Genomic DNA, 26,648 nt, shown 5'->3' with positions numbered 1-26,648 from the left:
AGAAAACAAAAACTTTCATTCCATTAAATGTGAACATTTTCTGGTTTATTTAATCTTTATGATAATAAACTGAATATATTTGGGTTATGGACTGTTGTTCTGGACAAAGCAAGACATTTGAGGTTGCATCTAAGGTTTTCGTGAAAAAGTGGTCGACAATTTTTTTTTACGATTTTCTGACATTTTATAGACCAAACGTCTAATCGATTAATCGAAAAAAAGAATTTACAGATGAATTGATAATGACAATAGTCATTAGTGGCAATTAAAGTTTTGTGGTTGGGCAGATATCTGACAATAAAGCAATAAGCCACAAGAGGCCGTGGTTTACAATGATTTTACAGCAGGTGAGGGGCGTTAGGCACGACGTGAAGGATACGACGTTTACTGACCATGATTATGTGATTTCGGGCAAAATCCTAGACTTCACAATGTCTTTGCCGCTTTACATGATGCATGGTGGGTCAGGATCCCTCTCACAACACAATCTAACGGGGTCCTGACTTCGTTTCTTGACTTTTCCAGCTCTTTAATTTCTCTCTCATTAATTTCAGCGTGTTGCATTTCTTTTTTATCTCCCCCTTCTATCCTGTCCATCGCTCTCCACCACTCATCTATGCTTTGCCCACCCAGTAAATCAATAATCATAACATTTTGAAACAATTTATGACTAACTGGCGCAGTAATACTGTTGTAATGCGGTCACAGGTGTGTGTTTATATAGTACTTTACAACGGTTTCGAACGCGGCTCAGCCAATCATAATCAAGGACGGGAACTAATCGTTTTATAACGGAAATTAAAGACGTGTTACGATGGCAGCAGCTGTATAACTCACGTTTATCAGAAACTGAAGTGTAACCGTTGATATGTTAGACTTGAGGTTGGGGTTTTTGTCGCTAGAGGTCATCAGAGGTTCACTCCGCCCGCGAGGACTTTTCCCAAAACATCCCCCTGCTACGTCACTAACCCCCGGCCCAACCCGCCTCGTGCCACAACGACTCTGTCTCGTTCTGTTGGCTTGTCAGCGGCATGAGACGCGCGCGGCATCTTTATGGGATATGAAAACTGTCAGTTAACGATACGTGTTCGCTTTGTTTCGGATTAAAAGCGGCCACTCGCTCGTCATATAGTGAATAACCGGCGGTTGCTGTTACTTTTAAACGGTATCGGAGCACCGTCTCAGTGTGAGCCTCTCCCCTGCGGCTGGCGCCCTTTGTAACTCCAAACTGAATGGTAAGTAGCTTTAGTGAGGGGGTTAGCTTGTAGCATCACAGCGAAGTTGAGTGTCAGCTACTGACCGCTGATGAACCAGACACTAAACAACCGACAGAGGAGAGTCTGTCTCGGCGGGCTCAGTCACTGACACTGCTGCTCAGGATGGACGTTAAAATGACGAATGATGAAATCCAGCTGCTTGTGATCCTGAAGTTGTCATTTCTTGTCTCTTGTTGTGTTGTGAACCTCGTGATCAGACGTTGGTAACAGCGGCAGGCCAATGTCCAACTTCTGGATGTCTGCCACCTCTGACCACAGACTTAACTAAACCTGCTTTTAACCACTTGATGAACAGTTAGTTAGTTAGTTAGTTTAGATAGATGGAGAGATATAGAATGATTAATAGAGTTATCGACTGACTTTAATAATCTTAAAGGGAAGTTAATGAGTTACAGCAGCCACTTGACATAAATCAAAACTCAAAACAATGAGGCAGGTCAAATAAAAATGCTACAGGCAGAAAGCAATTAATCAGTTTGTACTTAATACACTTCTTTGTAAGCGCTGATTGAGTTGCAGGTCATAAGATATCTTGGGACCTTTGAAGCAGGTCCTTATTAACCAGTGAAATATAGTTATTTACATGCTGTTAAAATTAAAGGTTAAATTATATACAATAACTAAATAGTCTAACTCATATGAAAAATAAATAGAATAACTAAAAAGTAGAATAGAGTTCAGAGATATAACTATGACTATAGTATATTATTTGCAAAATATACAATGTTCAGTGATGTTGATATGCTGTAGTATATTGTACATTAGGACAATTGGACATTTGGTTTCTGTCTTTACTATGCATAGAGGACGGGGAAAGGTCATAGTCAAAATAGCAGAGCCAGTATAACAAACTTGATTAAATCTTTATAGATTCAAAAAGCATTGAAATGCCTACATGTTAGTACCATGGAAAAGGCTGCCTCCTTTTTTAAAGAGGTGTGGCAAAGGTTAACAGGTGCTGCTAGTATTCCTACATGGATTCGAGATAGGTCAATATGTTGATTTACCCTTTAATCCACTGATATTTGCATCTTTAACAATGTCAAATAAGTTTTGTGAGATGATTTTTTTGGGTGGTGTCTGCTTCTTTAAAAAGAAATGTATGTTGTTTGTGTACAAGATTATGTTTTCTGGTTTTTAAGTTCCTATTTTATAATACATCTGAAGTCGGATATTGAATTCCTGTGTCCATCTTGACAAATGGTTGGTAGACTGTTTAATTCCCTTTGGGGACCACAATGGAAATAAGCCTCAGGGCTTTATTGTGTTATCCTGACTTTACCTTTATGTAAGCACTCAATGCCCTGGCAGTGCTGGTATTCTTTTTTAAATGATATTGTCAAATAAAATCAGTCAATCAATCAAAACACCAAGGACAGCGATAGAAATTATCTATCTACGATCTTCATTCAGATGAATCAGTTTGTCTATAAAATATTAGAAAATAGAGAAAAATGCCCGTTAAAATTTCTTAAAGCTCAGCTCAAATGTCTTTTTTTGTCAGATCAACAGTCTAAAATCCAAATATATTCAGATTACTAGAATGTACGGCACAGAAAAGCTTCAAATTCTCACAATTGAGAAGCTTTGGCATTTTTACTTTAAAAATTACTAAAATGATTTTTTTGATTATCAGATTAGTTGCCAATTAATTTTCTGCCAATCATCTAATTGATTAATCAACTAATCATTGCAACTCTAGTTACATCATTTAAGTTTTTAACTTTTGGTAATACAAAATAAGCAATTTGAAGACCTTGAGCTCTGGGAATTTGCAAAAGGCCGTTTTCTACTATTTTCTGACATTTTAGAGACTAAACTATAAATAGATGAATCACAATGTATTGATAGAATAATAGATTATGAGAATAACCGATAACTGCAGCCATAAATTAAACTAAATGCTTCCTCTTAACCAACGAGCATCTTATTCTCATTAACACAACGCTTAACATGTCACCCTAAAGAAATCACATACAAACTCACTTTGAAGCAGTCCCTCTAACATATTGTTTTACAGTCTTTGTGATTACTGTAGGATTTATGTTGTTGCTTGTCTCACTAACACTTTTGTCAGTGCAGTTGTGTATTTCTGCCATTCTTGTCCTCAGAAACAGGTAAACACTGTGACACAACCTGTAAACTATGACAGAAACCATGTGACTGGAGTTGCGGCGTTAATAGCCTCGAGGCTGGAGTGCATGTCAAAACTGAGTTCAGAATTAACTTTTACAGGTTTGGTCAGGCCGTCGTTTTCAATCAGGCTTTTCTTCATTCCGACACACTCTCACTTTTAATACTGCTTGTTCTTGTGTGTGTGGGCTTTTGTCGGTGTTTATCCTCATGAACAAAGTGTTAGCAAATGTAGTGTTTGTAGATTTAACTCTAAAATAGTCAGATGTGAAGTATTTTGAGCAAAAATGTTGAATTCTATGTGAACATGTAACTGCTGCTGCATAGGTTTGAGAGAGAAGGGATTTTATTTTCAACTTGAAGAGTGCTCTTGGAAAATTGCAGGCCATCTGTGTTGGAAAACACTGAGTCACAGCTGCCCAGCGGTGACAACCAGCGTCTCCCTGAGGGATCAAAGCCTCGGCAACATAACATATTCAAGACAGGACTCAGAGCCAGAGGCGCAGATGATTGAGACTTATTTAGATAGATGTGGTATGGATTGGATTCTCTGTCACAACACACATGACGCACGACTACCTGTACCTTATATACAATCTTGTGCTTCCTCTTTCTTTCAGACTGTGTTTGTTGCTGTTTCCTTCACTCCAGCTGCTGACTCCCATGGCTCCAGGAACTGTCTGATTCTGGATCTGTTAGGCAGGAATAGGACAGGTCAGCTCTCACATTGTCTCAACACTCTGTCTTTTATGCAGACAAACTTAAAATGTAAAGGTAGAAGTTAATTAAATAGTGTCTGCATTGTGTGGCTGATGTTATTTTTCCACTCTGTCAGGCCCAGACAGGGAGAGATGAGCTGGGCTGAGGAGGACTGGACAGTGGGGCTGTCTGGACGGGTCCTGCAAAAGGTGAAGGAGCTGCAGGTCCATCAGGAGCGTCTGTCCAGAGAGAACAAGCAGAAACAGCTGCAGCTGGACAACATCAATACTAGCCTTGAAAAACAAACTGTGAAGGTAAAAGCAACTATGTTGGTTATATGATGCTGTTACCCAAAAAATTCATTTGAATCACAAAGATTTATGAATCATATCATTAGTATTTTCAACATTTTCACTGGTAGTGAGAAGAGTTACATTTACATTTTACATTTTGTCATTTGGCAGACGTTTTGATCCAAAGCAACTTACAAGTGAGGCAAGACAATCAAGCGTTAGAGGGCAGCGACTGAAAGAGCTGTTGTACAAATTCTCAAGTAGCTGACCAGGTACAAGTGCAATGAGAGAGAGCGTAGACAGAGCAGAAGTTTTCATGCCTCCACACCAGCAACAGCCGTGGCTGGAGGTATTATGTTTTCAGGCTGTCTGTACGTCTGTCCGTCCTTCCCATTTGAAAGTGAACGTGATATCTCATGAACGCCTTGAGGGAATTTCTTCAAATTTCCACAAACATCCATTTGGACTCAAGGATGAACTGATTAGACTTTGGCAATCAAAGGTCAAATGTCACTGTGACTTCACAAAACACATTTTTGGCTATAACTCAAGAATTCATATGCTAACTATGAAAAAGTTTCACACAAATGTCCAATAGGATAAAATGATGAAGTGATAACATTTTATATCCAAAAGGTCAAAGGTCAACTTCATTGTGACATCATAATGTTCTGTGAAAACACTTTTATGGCCACGATTCAACGCAATAACTCGGGAACAGAAGGAGAGATTATGACCATATTTCACATTTGAACGGATACTGAATTAGTGATGCCAATAAAATCACCACAGTTTCTAGATGGGCACCCAAGATTAAATTCCTTCAAAGTCTTCACTACAAATATTATATGACTATTATATAACAGACATGGATGTGAACTGCAACTTGACTGGTTGGTGGAGGCATACAACCACGAGGCTAATATATAAAGTAAGAAACAACTGAATGTAGGCAAGTGCATAAGAAATACCATAAGCAACAAGAAAGAAGTACAACAATCAACAAAGTGCTAAAAAGAGGAAGGGGCTCAAGTGTTGAATTGTTCACGGAAGTTTTCAGGCGTTTCTTGAATGCACCAAGGGAATCAGCAGACCGTAGGGAGCTGGAGGAGTTAGGTGTTGACCAGTGTGAGGGATGTGGACAGTGGTGAGAACTTGAATTTGATGTACAAAATAAGGCAGCCTTCCCAGCAGCCTCAGCTGTACTTTATGGTACAAAGACTGTTAGCATGCTAAAATGTTAAACTGTGAACATGGTAAACATCAGTATGTTAGCATAGTCATGTGATCTTGTTAGCATTTAGCTCAAGGCTGTGCCGAAGTACAGCCTCACAGAGCCGCTAACATGGTTGTAGACTCTTGTTTTCCTTTAGTTTACAGATATTAACTGGTATAAGCTTTCAGCATCAGCCTTTATTGTGATACCTCTGAAAAACCAAACCTAGTTTAGTTTGTCTCCAGAAACAGTCAACGTTGTTATTACAACAATTTGTTAAGAAGATTTTGTTGTACAAAATATTTGATAACATTCACCATATCATTCTGCAACACACTGGCATAGTTAATCATCTGTAGTGGGATTTGTTATTTGTTTTCACCACTTTAATCATTAAAATCACTCTCCTCTCCTCTCTTCTCCTCCCCTCCTGCCTAGTATGAGGAGGTGCGGGGAGAGCTCCAGTCTGTGCACAGGGAGCTCCAGAGTGTTCGGGAGGAGGCCAAGGTGGCAGTGACCAGCGGCCAGCGCCTGTCCCAGGATCTTCAGACCAAGCAAGCCCAAGTATGTTCCTTGGAGGGCCAGCTGGACGCTTCGCGCTCCGTCAACAACAAACTCACACAGGAAGTCAAAAGGTCAGCAACCAGAAAAAATCAGCCGCAACAGCTGGAACAGCTGGGACAGCTTTTCTGTCAAATGCCCTGTCTTTATCTGTCTTATATGTTGTTCGTTTTTCTGTAGGAGGTTTTATATTCTCAGTAAGAACAGCAGAGTTGGTATTAAAATTTAATGTAGCAGTGAGATGTTATTTATTAATGAAATATGAGTACTTGATCTGGGATGTTTTTAACAGATAATTTTCAGAATGCTGGAAGAACATCTGCAACATCAGAAATCAGACTGTTGAGAACTGATTTTCTGCCAAGTTTTGCACATTTAGAAAGTCGTTTAAGCTCTCTGATATGTGAAAATCAATTATGCATCAGTTAATGACCAATAATGTCCACTTAATCCAATATAAAACCATCATAACAATACAGTTAAAGTAATAGATCTGCACTCTGAATTGGTATCAGTATTATAAAATTTAACTTTGTACATCTATAATGTAAAATTAAATTACATTTATATTCTCCAGTGCTAGTTTAGCATCTTTTAAAGGAATAGTTAAATATTTTCTCATATCTGTCTGTTAAATATGAAGCTAGTCCAAGCAGCAAAATAAAATCTGCCTCCCAGCACCTCTAAAGCTACTAGTTAACATTTTATATCTCGTTTTTAAAATCCCTTTGAAAACCAAAGTGTAAAAATAACAATTTGTCTTTCTAACTGCATTCATGTGCTATTTCTTGAAAGCTGCTTCCAGTCTTTGTGCAAAGCTGAATTAGCCAGCTGCTGGCTGTAGCTTCATATTTAACAGACACATGTGAGTGATTACTATCTTCTCATCTAACTCCAGTTTCTCTGTGTCAAATGTCAAAATATTCCTTTAAACTGAGGCCATTAGGTCCAGAATAAGATTCATGGCCATCATTAAAAATTACCCACTAGATGCTTTTCTTGATATGCATCAGGTTTTTTTCATACATGATTTTTTTTTAGATGGCATGAAACCGGTTGCTCAAGTTTATGATGACATATTCATAAACCAAACTGTCATCTGTTTGATCTGATCCTTATTTTCGATTTCGTTGCCCACACTGACCTCCATCCCTCTGCTTGCAGGCTGGAGGCAGAACTGGAGAAGCTGCAGAACAGCAGCAGGTCGGCAGACACCACTCTGTTCTCAACACCCTGCTGGAATACAGCCTCACCCTGGGAAAACAATGGTACAGTCCTGAAACTTAATGACCTGTGTGTTTATTCTCTCTAATGGTTTCTTTCCTATCTTATTAATTCACTGCACAATATGTGTAATGTGGAAAATTAAACAGAAAACCACAAGAGTCCCAAATGAGCAGAGAGGTTATAAACGAACTCCCTCAGCTCGTGTCCTTTCCCGACCCTTCTCTCTGGAGACTGTTGTATTTTCTCTTTCCTCTCTTTTCATGAAACCACTTGGGTTCTTCACCGCTGTCGTGCTGTACAGCTTTAGTGATTAGGATTTGGTACTAGGATTTGGTAAGTCCAGTCCATATGCTGTGTTTTTGCCCTGTAGGGAGCAGAAAGGAGGAGCGGTCAGGGCAGAGAGATGAAGGACAGAACCGGGCGCTCCAAATCCGAGTAAGTACCAGCATGTTGTTGGTTGTGTTTCAGAAAACTGGCTAATCTAAGAGCAAAGAGGATTTTAGCTGAAAGCTGTTCTGTAGTTGTAGGATTTGGCTCATTTCTTGTTTTCTTCTTATCACTCTCTTTCAGTTATTCTGTCTTTTAACTAACTATTAATTAAATAATTATGATCTTGTCACCATGGCTCCTTGTTTGTCAGCAAAAATACATACACGTCCTTGTGGTTTTTTTGGAGGTAAAATAGAAAAAGAAGGAAAATGCTGAATTATTGTTATGGTTTACCTTTACTGTACAAGTGATCTGTAGCTTTTCTCAGAGCTCCCTTAGGAAAGATATGTTTGTCATCATCACAAATCTAATATTTACTCAGGAAGTTTCATGAATACAACACGAGTCAGTGATGCTTCAGTAAAATGTTGTGTTTAGTTTAAAGCGAAAGAGAGCTTTAACCCTGGAGCCATGTTGTCAGTGCAAAAGAGTTTTGCAAAAGAAAGTTTGACATCCTGTTCAGTTTCACGCCCTTTTTTCTCCTTTTTTGTCTAATCCCTCTCTTCCCTTCAGCAGCGGCTCCAGTTCTCAGACATGCCTACGGCCTCGTTGCCACGACAGCAACACAAGAGCACACCCCACCGCCACCCTTCAGACCAATCGGACTCCTTCTCTACTCCCTTGGCTGCGTTTCCGTGGGAACGGGATGACTCGAGGCAGGCAGCCAAGAGACGATCCCCGTCTTCTCCCCAGACGCCCGCCGTTGACATCAGTCATGCCCAGTCAGAGCAGGGGGTTTGTGGGAAGGAGAAGGACCCTGGGACACAAACAGACAGTGAGTGGGGATGTCAAATGGTTATCTTGGAAACATGGAAACGACTGAGTGTTGCCCAGTTTGAAAAAATAAACACACACACATGCGGCTCAGCCCAGCAGCCTGTCTCCTAAAGCAGGATTATTGAAGTAGCTTGTACTAAGACCAGGACCCAGCATGAACTGAAGTAAAAAGAGCAGATCTCAGTTTCACTCTGTTTAACTCAGTAATTCAAATTACTGAGTTAAACAGAGTCCTAAATGCCAGAATTTAGCCTTTGATTTTGGATGCTTGTCCACTCTAATACAGGGTTTTGCAGACCTCAGTCAAATGCTGCGAGTACAAATACAGATGTTGTTTACAACAGTCAACATTGTTGATCAAACTAATGTCAATATGCAGCCTGATCCAGAGCCCGAGGCCACAGCAGCAAAAGCTCGATTATAGCTGGTCTTGAATTTTCATTGAAGGATAGCAAACTGGTAGAAGAACTCAGTATAGACTATTATTAGCCAAAGGGCAATTTCTCTATATTTTTCTTATTGTCAGTCAATCCAACGAAAAGAACAAAACCAGGAATGCTTTAACCCATTTATAAATACCTTTTGATATCCCTACCTCGTCTGTGGCACTCAGTCTTAAGCCCATTTCTTCACTACTGAAGACTTAAATCTATAAAAACAAGTCAAACATGTATTGTTTTATAGATTTTTAAAGGCTTAGTAAAACAGCTGGGCACTGTTGTTTGGTAGGAATGTGGGCGCTGTAGTTTATGTAGCATTATATTAGAATGAAGGAACATGTCACCCAGTGCAATACAGAGGCTCATTTTTCATTAGTTCTTAGACAACAATGAGACCTATGTTTGCACAGACAATATTGCACTTGTTAGTAGGATCAAAGTATTGTTGGTTTTGGTTTTCTTTTAAGATTTATGGACAGTATTGAATGATAAATATAACTATCTTGATCCCTTAAAATGTTTGTAATTTGTACATTTATATTAGGTTTCATATACTGACAGTTACACAGCATTTGAAGTATAACCAGAGTTTATTTGTTGCTGTGATCTTGGGCAGAGTTATGAGGCCAAATGATAAAATTTGATCTGTTTTAGGCGTCGTTTTTAACTCTAATGCGACTACCATAGCAAAGTCAGTATAAGTAAATCAATGTGGTCATCCTACATCTCGTGTTCTCTGCGTAACCTTAAACAACACTTGTTACATAAGAGGTTGTGTAGAAATCAGTGGCTCAGCAGGAGACTCCTCTGCCTGCTCTCAGTGTAGCTTCATGTTGTAGAAGTGGCTCTGGATACACTTTATAGTTGTGATATAACACTCCCCTTTCTCTCTGCTCCACTGTGTGCGTGTGTGTGTGTGTGTTTGTTCAGAGGAAGGGGAGAGTTCAATGTGAAACAATAAATGCTTCTTTTAGCTGCTGGGACACAGAGGGGGAGGGGTGGTGCAGTGTTTTCTTTAGGTGTGCTTTTTTGGCTGACTAGGTGCTGTTTGTGTGTGTGTTTGTGTTTTTATAATGCTCCTCCCCACTGTAATATGCTGTAATCATATAAGTTGTACATACTTATTATGAAAAACATTTTTATAGAGATTTTCTTAATTGGGTAGTACAGAAAGTAGCACTGAGAAAATAACTTATATTTATTAGTAGCACAATAAATTGATTACATATGTTTAAAGGCAAATATCTACTAATGTATTTGCTAGACTCACCATAGACATATTTTACAAAACATTACAAAACACACATTTCTATTGGTAGATTGTCGTTCTTTTTGTTTAGCCACATGGTGGTGATGATGATGATGATGATGATGATTGTGACAATGCTAGATACTTTTATTGAGTAGTACGAATAGGAAAAGATACACAAACAACATGCGGGACAGACAGAAAATTGATTTCAGCCTTGGCTTCAGATATCGGCAGGCCTTGTGAAAGTGTATCATACAGCAGCTGTGGCCATCAATGAGCAAGTCTGTATGGATTGACCCCATTTGTATGGATTGACCCCATTTGTGAAGACCCCAACTTAGTGTTGCTGTTGTGTTGTTGACATTTGGTGGTCAAATGTAAAGATATCTTTACTAATAATTTTGTGTTGTGTTTTTCTTTTCTTTTTTTTTTGGTATTTTAGACTTTATTGATACACAGTAGCGAAAGAACAAAAAAAAGTGTTTTTTACAGTGTTTTTTCTCTTTTGTTTTTGCCGTTGCCGTCCACCCATTTGGTCAACTTTTACCCATTTCAAGTTGAGTCCTTGCTACACTGGGATTCAAATGTTTTTTTGTATTTGTTCCAAATGTTTTTGGGAGTCAAATGTCAAAACATTTGCGCAATTTAATCAATATTTGTTTGCATCATTTTCTGCTGGAAGAGGAGCGGCAATAATGTAAAATATTATTAGTAAGTTAAAACCCACAAAAAACTGGTACAGAAAATAAAGTTATTAGATGCATAATTCTTAATTATGCAGTGATGGGGCATCCACTCTTAGATAAATAGAAGAAGGATTTGAGGAGTGTATGTGCAACACTGTTATCGCTAATGGTCTTCCTGTCCCTTAAGAATTGATAACCTGTCGTTCTTTTTCTTGCACCTGTTGATGGTTTCAGAACTATGTTCAATTACCTACTTTTGGTGATTCTTTTTGTTTTTTTTTAATTATAATCTCAGTAATGTTTAATTAAAATGTTTCAAAATTCAAATGAGTTTTTCTGAGACCTGTTTTTTACCCAAATTAGTGTAGTAACTTGTGCGTTTCTGTGTGTCTGTTCCATCCACCAGTATCTTTGTCAGAACTGCGGAGTCGCATTTCTTCTCTGGAGGAGGAGCTGCGTGTGAAGGCTGAGGCATTGAAGTCAACTCAGAACGAAATGGTGCAGAGCAAGAAGGAGCTCGCCAGCAGGGACCTCAGTCTGCAGAGAGCCCGCGACGAGCTCAGCCTGGCACACACACGTATGGCCCAGGAGAGTGAACGGGTAATTGTTATAACGATTGCTGGTGGTACAACTACGGAAAACAAATGATTGTGATTCATACTAGTGCTTTACATTCCCAATAAAATGGGTGTCAGCTTCATTTGTAAATACATTCATCTTCAGCTTCCCTGAAAAGAACAAACATGTTGGAAATATTACACTTGCTCCACCATATGCTATCGATAGGAACTTTGAAAAGGTTTAGCTGTAAAGACGGTGTCCTGTTCAGGGCTGTAAAACAATCCAGATGATATTCAGTGTGATCTTACCTTTTTTGCAAACAATGAACAATGCTGAGGAGAGACTGGGAGAGGCCACTGATACTCCCATTAATTGTTTTGTTTGTTAAGAGTCACTATGCTCAGCTCTCAAAATGTTAATGCTTTCCTGATCTTAATGTCAAATGCAGACTCGTAATCAGCATTACAAGATTAAAACAAGGTAAACAAATCAAAAACAATACAACAAATGCCTTAAACAAGACACATAAAAACAAGTCAATACAATAGCTTCTGTGAAGTGACTTAATGTTTCCACAAAGACACAAACATGGCCATACCTGCAATATCTTTCACAGGCATAAACACTAAAAAGTTATGAACACAAAAATGCATTGTATTATCAATATAAAAGAGAATATTTTGTGTTTTTTGTTTTTTTTCAGGCATCAAGAGGAGAGCAGAGGCTGAAGCAGCTACAAGAAGAGATGAAGTGTCAGAGGCAGAATGCTGAGAGTAGCCGACTGCAACACCAGCAACGCACCAAAGAGCTGGAGAAACAAAATCAGAGGGTGAGAGAGATGGATGGATGGAGGGATGAATGGACAGGACATGACAGATTGAGAGGAACAGAGGAAGATGTAACACTAACAAGAGATATAACAATCAAAGGAAGCGAGACACAGTTTCAAGTTGCTTGGACACAAACGGCATCCATATTTTCTTCCATTCTCTCTGTGAAAGAAATAATTGGGTCCCACATTACAGTTGAAGACTGGCGTGTGTGTGTGTTTGTTGCATGCAGGATTTGTTGGAGCTTCAGAAGGAAAGACAGTGTCTAGAGAAGCACCATCAGCAGGAGATGAATAAGCTCAACCAGGAGCTCCAGCAGGCCAGGACACTCCACAATGCCCTGCAGGCCCAGGCTGACAAGGTAGACACACACACACACACAATGTATGTACGTACAATATGCACAAGATGAGGCAAAGAACAAGCTCTCTACCGGACTGTACATTTTCATACGATTTCAGGATAAAACCTTTAAATCGGTTCTGTATCAACACTTAAAACAGGACCAAAATGATATTCTGGACATATTGTTTATCTTTTTGGTGTCATACGTCTGATCTGTTTTTTCAGCTATTTCCTGCTTCACTTTTCTGCTTTTTCTGTCTCTGTCCTCTCGTCCTCTTTCTCCTGGGACTTGTATTATTTGTATCAAAGGTCAATAAACTTATGTCACTTCTCCCACGCTTGTTTCATGCCCCTGTTGTTTTCTCTCGCTCTCTGTTTCACTCTCTCTTTCTCTGTGTGTATTTTCCTTTTTTTCCCAACCTGCTCTCCTGTCCTCTCCTCTCTCCGCTTCGTCCTTCCTTCTCCTCTCCTCTCGGTTTCTCCCCAGTGGAAAGGTTGAGCGACGAAGGTAATGATGGTGTGACTGCGTTTGACACTGCAGAATGCTTTTGCTATGGAAGCGTGAAACAAACGTATAACTCATAACTTGTGTGTGAGAAAGTCAGCGTTCTTGGTAACAGAGGCGTGAAGGCATGACTGCGGGATGAGGGTGAAGATGGAAGGTGTGTTTGGAGCAGGTCGCATGAGCAAAACGTGGTGTTGTGATTTTTTTTTTTCATTTAAATTACTCACACGTGAAGGAATGCTGTGTTATTTACTTTTTATCAGCAGAACAATAATGCAAATTTTAATCTCAAGTCAAGGTTGAGCCTCTTGATGCATACAAAGAAAGAAACTATTCCTCAGACTTCGATTCCTACGCTTTTAAACATGCTGTAAACAATGAGAGTCAAGTCTACCCACAGTGTCCCTTAAAACCTTACTGTTAGCCCTTTGTAAACCAAACAGATGTTATCTTATATCTGATAAGGCCACAGCGACTACGTACAATAGAGGCACAGTTTGTGTTCAAGTGACATTCAACTGCTGATAGTGCACAGTTCATGTGACCCAAGTGACCAATTTGCATAGCTCTTTGTGGAATTTGTGTTTGCAGTTTTGATTTTCCTTTTTCTTTTTTCTTTATTTTGCCTTGTTTTTAAAGTTTGCTCATGCATGCAGTTTCAGTCACAGCATAAGTAATAATTTTATAGATTATTTTATAGATATTTGAATGCAATAAATCACATTGTGATTTATTGCACAACAGACTAATCATTACTACCTTGAAACAATCTGGTTATGATCTGCATAACTCCCAAAAAACACGAAAAGCTGGTAATTCGAGAGAGATCAAAATGATCCACATGTTCGATTGGCATATAGGAACAATTCATGAGCAGTGTTGAGTTGTTGCAGGGAAAAAGTATTGAATTACAGATCACCTGCTGCTTCTCTCAAAGGTTATTCCTTACACCACTCTTAAAATTACCTTTGCATTAAAGCCTGAGAGGATCATGTAGGTTCACTTGGAGTCATGTGGTCCGTCAGTGTTGTAGACCAAAGCCCACATTAGCCCAACATAAAAACATTCTGAAAGGTTTCCATAAAACATGTATTCTACAGAATTATATTGACACTATGAGCTATATTTACCACTTTGACAGCTTATTCATGTACGATAAACTCTACTCAGAATCCATATATTTATATATCAATGTTTTCCACATTATGAGTAGTTAGCATAATACACAAGACTAACAAAGTTGAAGAAAGTAACACAGATATTAACTGATTTGTTTGATTAGTAGATATAATTAGATTACAAAGAAATGTTCTGTGCTGTTACAGTAGCTTTTAAGTAGCACTTGTTTAAGAACTGCTTGTCGTCTGATTTTCTATAAGAACTGGTGGGAAGCCAATCAGCTATAGTCTGTTAAGTCTTCATTTGTTTCCCCACAGAGGTAAAAAAACACATTAGACTCTGCTTGTGCTCGCTATTGATCACTGATTGCTCTCCTGCTTCCTGTTCCCTTCACTGGTCCTGACTGCTGCGCCCATATCAAGACAGGCATTCATTTTTCAATTTCTTTGTTCTTTTCACCTGCTATTCTTCACCTTTTTCTCATATCTTTTCCCTCCCATCCTCTTTGATTTAATGTCTCTTCTTTTCTGGCTACCACTGAATCAAAACATTGTGTGTCAGCTGTCTCTGCAGAAGCAGGCGTTGGATAAAGAATTGGAGACTCTGAAAGAGAAACTGAAATGGACGGAGGGACAGCTGCAGGAGAGCCAAAAGAAAGAGGCACAGACACAAGCCAAACTGACAGTAAGACACACACACACACACACACACACATACACACACATACACAGGCTGGTGGCAGTGCTGAGCTTAGTGAGTCAGGGTCTATATGCATCAATTATTCATTAACTGAGCTGTGGACATTTGATGAACTCTGTAAATTTTTTAACAGCACCTTAATGTACCATATGTCAGTCTGTAAGATTTTGATAATAAGTAAATTGTAAATAAATAATGATTAAATTACAGCTTCTCTGTATTATGTTCAATAATGGTTTAGCATTAGAGAGGATTTCACAGAGCTAAAAATGAACTCCAGACGACAGCCAAAGGATTTGTCTGATATTAGTTTCATAACTTGCCTCACCTACCGGTCACATTGGCAGGGAATAAACCTCCTTTAATCACACTGTACTAAAAAAAAACAACCTGGAAAATACTCTCTGACTCCCACTGCGACTTGCACACAAGAAAAGCTAGTGTCTGTATGCATCAGAAAGCCTTTGCTAAAACCATATGTTAAAATACCAGACCAAAGCTTGATACAGTCTGCAAAGAAGTTTGTCAGTGGCTGTTTATTACATGTTTACCTTGTAATAAACACAGGTGGCATTAGTTTTATGTGTCTCTGGCTTGTAACTGTTGTGACACTGTTTTTACATGAAGCTCTTAGTACACAGCTCTTACACAGTTATCTGTCATCTGGAATTCCCGCTGCACAAGTACAAATATTCCAGGTGGAAGTATTAAAATTAGACTATTGGCAATATTGCACACTCTCATCTAGTTATTAGTGGCTATGTTTTAATAAACTCTGGCAGACATAATTCATTACAGGCCCATTTAGAGGCTCCAAAGACAACAAATATTTCACATTCTGTAAAACATCTGAGGAATGATTTGTATGTATGATAAATGTTGTGATGACTACTGTAGGAACAACTGATCTGAATCTTTGTAAGTACCTCAAATAAATTCAGTTCTTACTGTGAAAACTAGAGCCAACTTCCATTTGACTGGATTTAATCCACCTCATTTGTAATTTATCCTCACATTAGGAAGCGGTGCGTGAGGCGGAGGGTGTGGCAGTGAGTCTGGAACAGAGCAGGAAGAAAGAGCGAGTTCTGGAGGAGGAGGGGAAGAGACTGGCAGAGGAGCGAGGTGACGCCTTGCGTCTCCTCAAAGAACTGCAAGGTATTGTAAGGAGGGAGCTGTGGGTGGGAGAGAGGAGACATCTATGAGATTTATCAGTCATAGGGTGTTAACTGATTATTATGTTAATGTGATATGTTATTGATCTGGAGATCTTGTAGAGACATTTTCTCTTTCCTCCCTCCATGGGAAGGTCAGAGGTCAGGTGATAGTAGGGATTCAGTATCTTATTTAAAGAATCAACAGAAAGAGAAACACTTGCTGATATGTGTCCTTTGGTGGATTCCTTGTAAATAAAATTCATTTTTGATTTTAAATAATTGGTGGACATTCATTATAGTTCTGATGATAAAGCACTTGAAATGCAGGTATGCTACACAGTACATACCATGTTAATTCCCTTTTAATGCACAAGTCTCTCATCCCAATTCTGCCCCCTGCTGGTCAATAATAGATCACCTATTTTCTCAAATAAAAATACATTGAACTTCTCCAGTAATGGACTTAAAAATAATAATAAAAAAATTGCTCTATTTACAGCTTTTTATCCAACTAATTATTTCTTATTGTATGTGTTGTGTGTTGTGTTGTATTAGAAAAACAATCTTTTATTCTGCTGTCTGTCTTTTCAGAGCAAAAAGCTGCCCCAGTACCTCTACAACCGGCCCAGTATTGCTCTGTTGGACAGAGCTTCTCCCCTCAACCTTCCCTCTCTCATCAGTCTCGACTGTCAACTTATACAAAGAGGCCTGCCACCAGCCGAGCCGAGCAGACGAGGGAAAAGGAAGAAGAGGAGGAGTACGAGGGAAAGGCAGAGATTACAGCATCTTACCCCACTGACAGAGAGCCAGGTGAAGGCATAGACTCTGAACACATCACTGTCCTCATCTCACAAGACTCTGAGCGTTTGCAAGGAGGACGACACAGAAGAGGAAGTAACGATGAGGAGAACAAGAGTAGAAATGAGACGATGGAGTGTGACAGCTCTGGGACAAACAAGCCTTCCTCATTTGATCAAGTACTGTGCAGATCCTCCGAGTCTACTTCTGTTACACCCACCATGACTTCCATGGATGGTGATAACTGCAGGTTGATGCGCTCTGCTGATAAGACACCACCTCTCAAGTCCGAGCAGGCCATAGCCTCCAAAGAGCTCCAGAAGGAGAATGCCACACTACGTTCAGAGTTACAAGATGTGCGTGAAGAACTCCAGAAACGACTGGAGGATCTTGAGGTCCAACGACGGGCTGAGTCAGAAGCCAGAACCCGGCTGAAACAGCTCAGCCGAAAACACGCCAGCCAGGGTGTGGAGAAAGACGAGCAGGACAAGGAATGGAAGGCACAGCTGGAGAAGGAGAGGGCTGAGACAGAAAGGTTGAGGAAGGCCCTGTCAGCTTTGGAGACAGAGATGAAGAGAGGAAGGGAAGAAAGAGAAAATAATGAGAGAAAAGAGGAGGAGGAGGGAACAAAGAAAACACAAGAAGACAGGGAGAGCGAAATGATAGAACTTAATATCCAGCTGAAGAAGCAGCTAGCAGAGGTTAAGGCCCAGTTAGCTTTAGAACGAGAAGAGAGACAGAGAGAGGAAGAGGAGCGCAATCAAATAATAAACACAGATAAACATATAAAGACGGAGCTGAACATGAAACTGGCAGAACTTGAGGCCAAACTGGAGGAACTAAAGTGCAGCAGAAATGAAGACTCATTGGAAGAGGACAAACTCTCAGTAGCCAACAGCCCGCTGCCATATCTGACTCTTCATAATGATGAGCTCAACTCCAACATCATTGGCTGGGAAAAGAAACTCCTCCCTTCACCTGAGCAGCATCTCCTCTTCTGTCAGTCCACCAACCAACGCAACACACTTGTATCTCAGGCAACAATGGATCTTATCCAAGAAGAGCAAACGGTGATAGATCCTGAACACTCACATCTGTCGGATGAGGGGCAAACAAGGCCAGTGGTCTCAGACCTCCACTGCCAGAGGGGTGATTCTGCCCCCGCTGATTTGACAAAGGAGGTGGATCGATTACGGAAAGAAAACTTAAGGGAGACAGATCGTGCTAACCAGTGCGAGGTTAAACTGAAAGCCCTGCAGAACCAGGTAAATCAGGGTGGATATTCTTTAGCCCATAAACCTTGTCCAGTCTCAGTAAAACTATTAATGAGATACAAAGACATTTATTTTATTCATTTACTAAATGATAACACTTTAATTCTCAGTAGGATACTCCACAAGGTAACTATTGGACCAATTTTAAAACGTATAGCTTTGTTCGGTATTTGTGATGGCTGAGAAATGCCTCCATGAGAACATCCATACTGCACATTGGTAAAAGCACACCTGTGACTACATTCCCGTGTTATATTTCACTACTGATCATAATATTTAGGTACAGATTGAAGAATGATATTGCCATGTGGAAGAATAATATTCATGTATTATTGCAAAGATTTATCAAAAGATAGATATATAAATTCTGCTATGTGTTGTATAGCTGTTCTAAAAACACAGCAAAGGACCTGGTCTGGTTATTTTTTTAACAATTTCTCTGTTCCTTTATCCTTCAATCTTTATTTTACTCTTAGGTGACAAGTCAGACCAAACAGTTAACCATGGCCTTTGAGAACCAGAGCCAGCACATCTCTGGACTTCTAGCTGAGCTACAGGAGAAGGAGAGCACCCTCCTCAGCCAGGGAGAGGAACTGCAGCGCTGCAAGCAAGAGCTGGAAGCACTCAAGGCTGGAAGAGAGGGAGAGGCGATAGGTGTCAAAGAGGTAGAGAAGAAAGAATCAAAAGAAGAGAGGCGAGAGAGGGGAAGCCGAGATGATTCAGTGGATTCCCCTGAATTTCAACCAAATCACGAAAAGGAGTCAGCTGTTACCTTCTTCACTACAACCTCACTGACTGACACTGACTCTCATGCACAAAAAGATGCAAGTCAACCAGAGATTGGGACCTCTGATGCTAAAAAACCAACACCTATCAGCAGTGAAGTAGATAATGCAAGCAATGCATTATCAGAGGCTCAGCGTCAAGACTCTGAACTGGACTCTGAAAAGACTCAAAGTAACCATGACTCTGCTTGTGTGAAGACTGAGTGTGGTCAAGATGGAGGAACAACAGGCGTAGTTGCAGAACTACTCGCTCTCCAAAAGGAGAATCAGCTGCTGAAACAAAGAATTGAGGCCTTGATGGTTTCAGACACAAACAACTTAGCACTACACGCTGCCAGCGAAAACCAAGAAGACCCAGTGGAGCAAGACCAAAACACAGGAAATGTAACTCTGTCCTGCTCAAAGGAGCAGAAAACAACTAATGTGCCAAGTGACATCACCACCGAAGCACGACAGTCTCTGCTGCTGAGTATGAGAAGGAGTGAAGATGAAAGACAAGTTTTAGAAAGGGAAGATAAAAGTACAACTGAGGCTGATGAAGAGGCTGAGGCAGCATCTCAGCTTCAGATCAACCATCTAGAGCAACAGGTAGTGATATTTCACAGTGTCATATCAAACAAGAGTGACAAAAATATGGGATTTGAAAACTGAATCCATGTCTTGTAAATAAAATATTTATATATTATTTGAGAAAATTAAATTGTCAACCTAGTTTTCTTTCCACCAGTTGTATTTGGACATAAACATGGCATGATACAGTACAAATATGTATTTTTCCTGTGTGAGTTTTAGTAGAATCTTGTGTTTATTTCAGTCTATCCTGTCCTTTCTCTCCTGTCCAGGTTGTGGCGCTGCAGAAGAAACTTCGGGCTCTCTCTGAGGAGACCCAGCAGCAGAACGAGGAGCTGGCTGTTTGGAGATTAGCCTCTCAACCCGCCCCAACATTTGAACACATCCTTCCCAACAAAGACAACCAGTCTGAGATCCAGGACCAGGTCTCAAGCCAGCAGCACACTTATGACATGACCCACATTCTTCATCAGGAACCAGCACCTCTGGGTGTCCCCCAGAACCCCGGTCATGTGACAGTCATCAGAGAAGATGAGTTATTCCTGTCCTGCTCCACCAAGAAACTTCAGGGTCGCATGATGTTCTCCAGGTAACACACTCACATGGAGCTGGGAGTGTTCAGAATTATGTTTATAACGTCTGAGTCTACTATCCTCATTTCAAATATACTGTAATTACAGTACTGTGCAAAGGTTTTAGCCACTAAAAATAATAATGCCATGAATAGTTTTTATTTATCAATTAACTTCATATAAAGCAGCAGAAACATAAATTAAATTAATATTTGGTGTGACCACACACACCGGTTCTCTTCGGTACACCTGCACACAGCTTTTCAAGGTACTTGGCAGGTCAGTTGTTCCTGCATCTTTGAGAAGTTACCACAGTTGTTATGTGCATTTGGACGTCTCAGTTGCTTCCGTCTCTTCATGTGATCTCAAACTGACTCGATGATGTTGAGATCAGGGCTCTGTGGAGGCCGCACCATCTGTTGCAGGACTCCTTGTACCTTTTGTCACTGAAGATAGTGATTTAGGACTCTGGTTGTTTGGAGTCATTGTCATGCTGCAGAATAAATTTGGGTCTGATCAGAGGCCTCCTTGATGGTATTGCTTAACATCTAAACATCTAAAGTGCCTAAAACTTTTGCACAGTACTGTATATAATTTTATATTTTTACTGTTTGATCTTTGATCATAGAAAAGCTTTTGTTGTTCTTCTGTCTTCTTTTGTGTCTGCTTTGAATTAATATTTTTTCCTGTTTTTCCACAAGACTGCAGCAGAGCAACCTCTCTGAACCGAAGAGTCTCCAGTCTTCAAAAAAGACTTCAGTACAGGACACTGCCGAGATTGACATGGTGAGCTTTTTTTTAAATAATCACTTACTTACATACCAGACGACCAAATGTGTTGTAGGATATTGTAAGACTCTTCAAGGTTTCCTGGAATATTTTAGGAATAAGGACTAAATTTGTGTTTCCAGTGACGCTTTATTTTACAGGTCTGTAATTTCCTAAGAATTTCCCAGGACGTTTCTGCAAGAACTATGTAATTTTGTGCTAATTATAGGGAGAATAGAGACAGTGTTAAATTGGTACACTTCAACTTAAATAATTCCAAATAATTGTTTGTGTAACTTGGAGAGTCTTTTCGTCATGGCACTGGAAGTAAGCTGAACATGCAAAAATGTGAAATCTGTTGTCGGGGAAGCATATTATTCAACATGTAAAGAGAGTAAAGTTTCCATAGATATATATGTATAACTCAATATATTGCTGTTTTTCAAGAAAACTCCAAATTACACAACTCTGTCCAGGAAATTAATTGGATTAATAAAGCGTTATCAGTTTTCCTTTTGCATCAAAACTCGAAACACATGTCCTGAGTATTTGTCTTTTGTTGGAAAAACTTTAATTTCTGTGTTTCTCTCTTGATTTAGGAATCTGAAAAAGAAAACCAGGAGATCAGCTTCTTACAGCAGTCGGATACCTGTCCAACACAACACAAAGAGAAGAGAGATACTGAACTTCTGCAAACATCATCTGAGAAAACAGGTCAACAACACATCACCAAAGATCCCCACAAAGTCTCAAAGAGCCAAATCAGACCAAAATCAGAAACTCCTGAGGCCAAACCAAACACTTCCAGAGCAACCAATGAAATAAACACAACCAATGACTCCCCAGAGAGAGATTTCAGGACAGAAACGAGAACCGTCAGCAGTCAAACAGAAGAAAGTTTGTATCCTTGCAGTCCTCCAACAGCATCTGAACTCCACTGTGCATACACACAGACTGAGGAGGAGGAAGAAGAAGAGGAGGATGATGAAGAGTTAGTGGATTCACCCCCTGTCTCTCCTGTCCCGCTATCTGGGGTGGCAGAGTCAGGAGACAAAATGTTGTTTACTAGTTCCTTCCCTATCCCGGCTGACCCGGCGCGTCTTGCAGAAAGAATCCGCCGGAACAGGACACAACTGTCAGCCGCTTTTGACGACACCGAATATGAACCGTACGGCCTGCCGGAAGTTGTCATGAAAGGTAAATTATTAGCAAGTTTGTGGGGGGAAAAAAGGAAAACTGACCCTATAAAACATCAGATTTGAATTGAATTTGTACAAAATCCTTTTCGCTATTTTTATGACATTTTAAGTTAAAAGAAGCGTCAGACATACATACAGTATTGGTGCTGTGTTGGCTATCAGACTTAAAAGAGCGTAAAGTAGATTTGAAGTGTTTTGTTTTTTCCCAAGTGTGTCAAAACAGCTGTAATCTGGGCATAGGTGTTTACACTGCCACTGCCTCTTCATACTTATTGTTGATTCTTTAGTTGTTGCACCTTATCAAAAAGCTAAAACTGTAACTGTGCCTCAGACCTCGTCACTCCAGACACTGTCTCAGTTTGTTGTGGCACCAGTTTGAGTTTGCTGACATTTTTTCACTTTTAATAGAGCTAGACTAGTACTGTATTGTCTGCTTACAGTCTTGTTGATAAGCGAGACTAAACATTTTCCCAGTCCTATCTCAGTACTGAATGCTTAGAGCTGAAATTGATTAATCTTTTCATCTTTATGAGGATCTGGCAGGAAAAAGAGCCTCTTTCCCAAAGTTTCATATTGTTTCCGAAAGATTACTTTAATGGGAGAGATGGCAATGTCCTGCAAACAGCAGAAAACCCCCAAAAAACCTTCAGTCGTCCTCTTGATGCTTCTATTCTGACATACAAAGCTGGAGGATTTTATTTTATTTTAATGGACAACCACCCTTAAGTTTGAGGGTCTGTTTGAAAGTTAAAAGCTGGTGATTAAACAGTCAGGAAAAGACAAAAAAGCCATATAGCGTACTATATGTCCACGACACAGCATCCTGCCCTGACAAAGCAAATGTTGGAATATAAGTGTTTTTTGTTTTTTTTTAAATGTTCATGGTTACAGTCTCTGACTCTATAAAGCTCAGTCGTGACTTTTTGAGTTTGTAAAGTACAGAAAACAGAAGTCCTGTCATGTGTGCTGCCTTTTTATCTACTCTTTTGCTCTAATCCTCTTATTTATTCCTCTGTCCTGCTTCTTCCTGTCCTCCAGGTTTTGCAGACATCCCCACTGGTCCGTCATGTCCCTACATAGTGAGGAGGGGTTTGTTAGGAACGGCTGTCGTACCCGCCCCTCAGAAAGACCCGGGACAGGAGGAGACAGATTAAAACACAGCTACAGGTACAGGTACCTTCCATAGACCATCATCAAGTAATGAGGAAACTCGTGTAGATTTTGTGTCCCAAGAAACAAAATTTCCTGTAACAGGTTTCTAATTTTTACAATAACAACAACCTCAAACAAGTTATTTAGACTAAACGTATTTAAATCACAGCTTTATTACTTGTGACTGCACAGATGGTCTCGTCCTTTTTAACAGTGTATATATATCAGAGTAATACTGTATGGAAATACTTGTGCAGCAGTCAGGTTTTAATTTGTCTGCTTAGGAGACATTACAATAGAGCTGCAACGATTAATAGATAAATCGATCAACAGAAAATTCATCTGCAACTATTTTGATAATCAATTAATTGTTTGTCATCTTTTTAAGCAAAAATGCCAAAGTTTCTCTGGCCTCAACTTCTTCAATGTGACAATTTGCTGTCTTTACTGGTCGTATATGTGTGAGGACATTACTGTGGCCTCTGAGAAAATGTGTGAGATGTCTGCCATCTTTTCACTATTTTTTAACATTTCATATACTAAACGATTAAATGAGAAAATAACCAGCAGATGAATCAATTATGAAAATAATCCATATTTGCAGCCCTACATTAAATTGTCTAAAGAGACGGTTTAGTATTAATTGTACATATTTTGTTGAGATAACTCAACGTGGCTCATCTAGTTCCTCCGCTAAATCACATGCTAGTTCTTTGCCTCCAGGGCAGCGATCTGACTTAATTAAAAAATAAGGTTGCCAATATCTTATATTTTTGTTATTACCAGTAAATCCCATTAAATGACACCAGTTCTCGATATCCCGAGTCAATAACCTGAAGCCCATGTGTTCTTACTGAAGATATAAATCTTTAAAAACATATATATAAATATAGTTTTTGTTTGTTTGTTTTTTGGGCTAAATAATTTCCTTAAACAGCAGGTCACTGTTTGTTTCAGTAGCGTTACTCAAACAGAAGTAAGTACTCGTGTATTTGTTGGGTGCTGCAGAGTATTTACTGCAGTCATGTGACAGTCATCGTAATGAAGTAACATGTCACTCAGTGCGACAGTGCGACTCATTGATGTATCTTATTATCTTCTGGACACTTTAAAAAAGTTAGTTTAGTTCAAGTTTAACTTGAACAGAAAAGCCAAAGAATCTCACACACTCAGACCTTCATCAGGCAAAATTTGTGATGAAAGTATTGATGAAAGTCTGATGACCAAACATCAGGTTATTAAAGTGAGCTCAGGTGAGAATGTGTGTACAGAATTAAAAAAATAATGGAGGTCATTGGAGACTGACAATACTTGTTAGTAGGATCAATTTATTGTTGTTTTTAGTCTTTTCATGGGATTTGCTTGATTTTTTTTTCCTTCAAAAATATAGTTACTTGTCCCCTCAACATTCTTAGTGAAATTATTGTATTGAATTATTATTGTAGGTCTTTTTTATTTGATTAAGATTTTGACTCTATTGAGACTAAATGTCTGTGTTTCATTTGCATCTTTTTGCATTAACGTTGTCTACAGATGTGGTGGAAAGAATCAATCACTGCGGCCTGATTGGCAACCTCAGTGATGGACGACAGCAGGTTTACAAAGACACTCCGATCACCAGCAACCTGAAGCACCTCGGACCTTCAGACCAACACAGGAGCAGCATCTGTTAGTGCTGCAATCACACAGGGACTCCTGTACGAGTGTGTGTGTGTGTCTGCAGGTAACTGAGCCTGCACTTGCTGAATACACATCTCCACTTTGGATCTAAAATGTTTTATTAGTTGTAGTTTTTAATTCAATATTCACTAGTTTACCCTCTAATTGCTGTGTGGAGACTTTACTGTCTGTAAGGATGCAGTTACTTCACACCCACCTGTGTATTTAAGGACGGATGTAGTGATTTAGTGATGTTTGTTGATGTTTCTTGAAGTTAACGAGTACTCTTCAAAAGGGACTGTTTAGGATTTAGTAACTCCGAATTAACTTATGTCTACTCTGAGTGAATCAGTGCCTAGTGGAAGCTTTTCTAAACAAGCTCCTGTCAAGATAAGTCTGACTTGTTTTCCAAAAAGGTGAAGCCAAGAGAGGCCTGTTTGTTAAAATGTGCTATTTTTTTGTGTTTAATTCTTGAGGTGGCTTATTTATGGACACTTGAATGTGTTTTAGTTGTGAACGCGGGTGTTTACAAAAAAAAAATGTGTGAGCGTGTGGGACATTCGCTGTGCATTTGAACATGTGTGTCTTCTTCTTGATGTTACTGTTTGTATATGTGTGTGTGTGTGTGTGTGTGTGTGTATGGGGAGGGGGGAGAGAGAGAGAGAGAGAGAGAGAGAGAGGGAGAGGGGCGAGCTCATGTCTATGACTCAATCTAACCTGCGTTGGTTTCCGCTCCATGTATGGTGATACACACTGAGCTCCCTCTCTCCTCCCTCTGCTGCTTTGCTTTTCTGCCTTACACTAACGAGCACTCAGTAGTTAATTTGCCAAAAAACTAAACGTGACGCTTTATTTTGTTAGCGGAGGACAGCGAGAAATTGAGCTGCTTTCTTATATCTTAATTTATTTGATTGATGTATCTATTTTTGAAAGATTTCCTGTCTTGCACATTTGTCACTGTGCCACAGACAACAGTAGCCCAGATTTATGAACACTGTAGATTTTGTAGATGAGTTTTGAGTTGATGTACAGTTTGTATTTTGCCCTTTAACAGAGGATTTCACCACTTTGCATGCTTACAGGGTTTGACCAGTTTGTTAAAACCTTGTTGTGCTCAAGACCAGTGACTTTTGAGACACATTTGTGTTTAAAGTGTGGAGTGATTTGTTTTTTTTTTTTTATGTTTACATTTTATTTAGAGGTAGAGTTGTTCTCTCCTGACCGTGGCTTGTTGACTCAGTAAGAACAGAGTGAACTGTTACTGCACTGATTCACTGCCATTCATTTGCTATTTTGACACCCTCACACAAACACACACACACACACACACACACTTTTCCTCCCTTTCAGCTGCCTTCATATCTCTGGGATCTGTAGTCTTTTGGCAGTGAGGTGGGATTGTCAGACTCCGAGTGGGAAAACTAACTGTGTATCTTTTGCCTTTTTTTGGACACTTTCATGTGAATGTATTTGTGTTGTGTTTGCTGCTAGAATAAAAAGGCTTGCTCCTAATTTAACTGTTGTCTCCCGTTTGGATTAATTTACTGTGTGAGCACCTTCGAGTCTGAGAAGTCAGGCTGTGAACTTCATGTCGAGACGTTATGTCTG

General features: G+C 39.6%; 1 protein-coding gene across 3 annotated transcripts; it reads left to right on the top strand.

Moving 5' to 3' along the window:
• The first annotated feature begins 89 nt into the window (after positions 1-89).
• Positions 90-26,557, top strand: si:dkeyp-115e12.6 (centromere protein F). Of its 3 annotated transcripts, XM_044364258.1 has the most exons (20): positions 90-1,235; positions 3,795-3,944; positions 4,031-4,124; positions 4,246-4,423; positions 6,057-6,253; positions 7,344-7,447; positions 7,777-7,841; positions 8,409-8,670; positions 11,457-11,650; positions 12,315-12,440; positions 12,674-12,802; positions 14,972-15,094; positions 16,129-16,264; positions 16,855-18,326; positions 18,812-19,708; positions 19,963-20,279; positions 20,964-21,048; positions 21,630-22,227; positions 23,268-23,396; positions 24,915-26,557. In XM_044364258.1, the coding sequence occupies exons 4-19, from the start codon at positions 4,262-4,264 to the stop codon at positions 23,381-23,383; spliced, it is 4,983 nt and encodes a 1,660-aa protein (XP_044220193.1). In that variant the 5' UTR covers positions 90-1,235; positions 3,795-3,944; positions 4,031-4,124; positions 4,246-4,261; the 3' UTR covers positions 23,384-23,396; positions 24,915-26,557. The 3 variants fall into 3 exon arrangements, with proteins under 3 accessions (XP_044220193.1, XP_044220194.1, XP_044220192.1); XM_044364259.1 differs by lacking the exon at positions 3,795-3,944 and having other exon boundaries at positions 8,412-8,670; XM_044364257.1 differs by lacking the exon at positions 3,795-3,944.
• The last annotated feature ends 91 nt before the right edge of the window (positions 26,558-26,648 follow it).

This window comes from Thunnus albacares, chromosome 10 (assembly GCF_914725855.1).
Source record: "Thunnus albacares chromosome 10, fThuAlb1.1, whole genome shotgun sequence".
NCBI lineage: Eukaryota > Metazoa > Chordata > Actinopteri > Scombriformes > Scombridae > Thunnus > Thunnus albacares.
This window is presented reverse-complemented; position numbering and strand designations above follow the sequence as displayed.

What these genes read in the sequence shown, in the direction of transcription:
- si:dkeyp-115e12.6 (XM_044364257.1), top strand. Translation starts at nt 4,262, where the DNA reads ATGAGCTGGGCTGAGGAGGACTGGACAGTGGGGCTGTCTGGACGGGTC. An exon ending in ACCGGGCGCTCCAAATCCGA is followed by an intron (nt 7,842 to 8,408) that starts GTAAGTACCAGC and finishes TCTTCCCTTCAG; the next exon opens with CAGCGGCTCCAGTTCTCAGA. An exon ending in GCCGGAAGTTGTCATGAAAG is followed by an intron (nt 22,228 to 23,267) that starts GTAAATTATTAG and finishes CCTGTCCTCCAG; the next exon opens with GTTTTGCAGACATCCCCACT.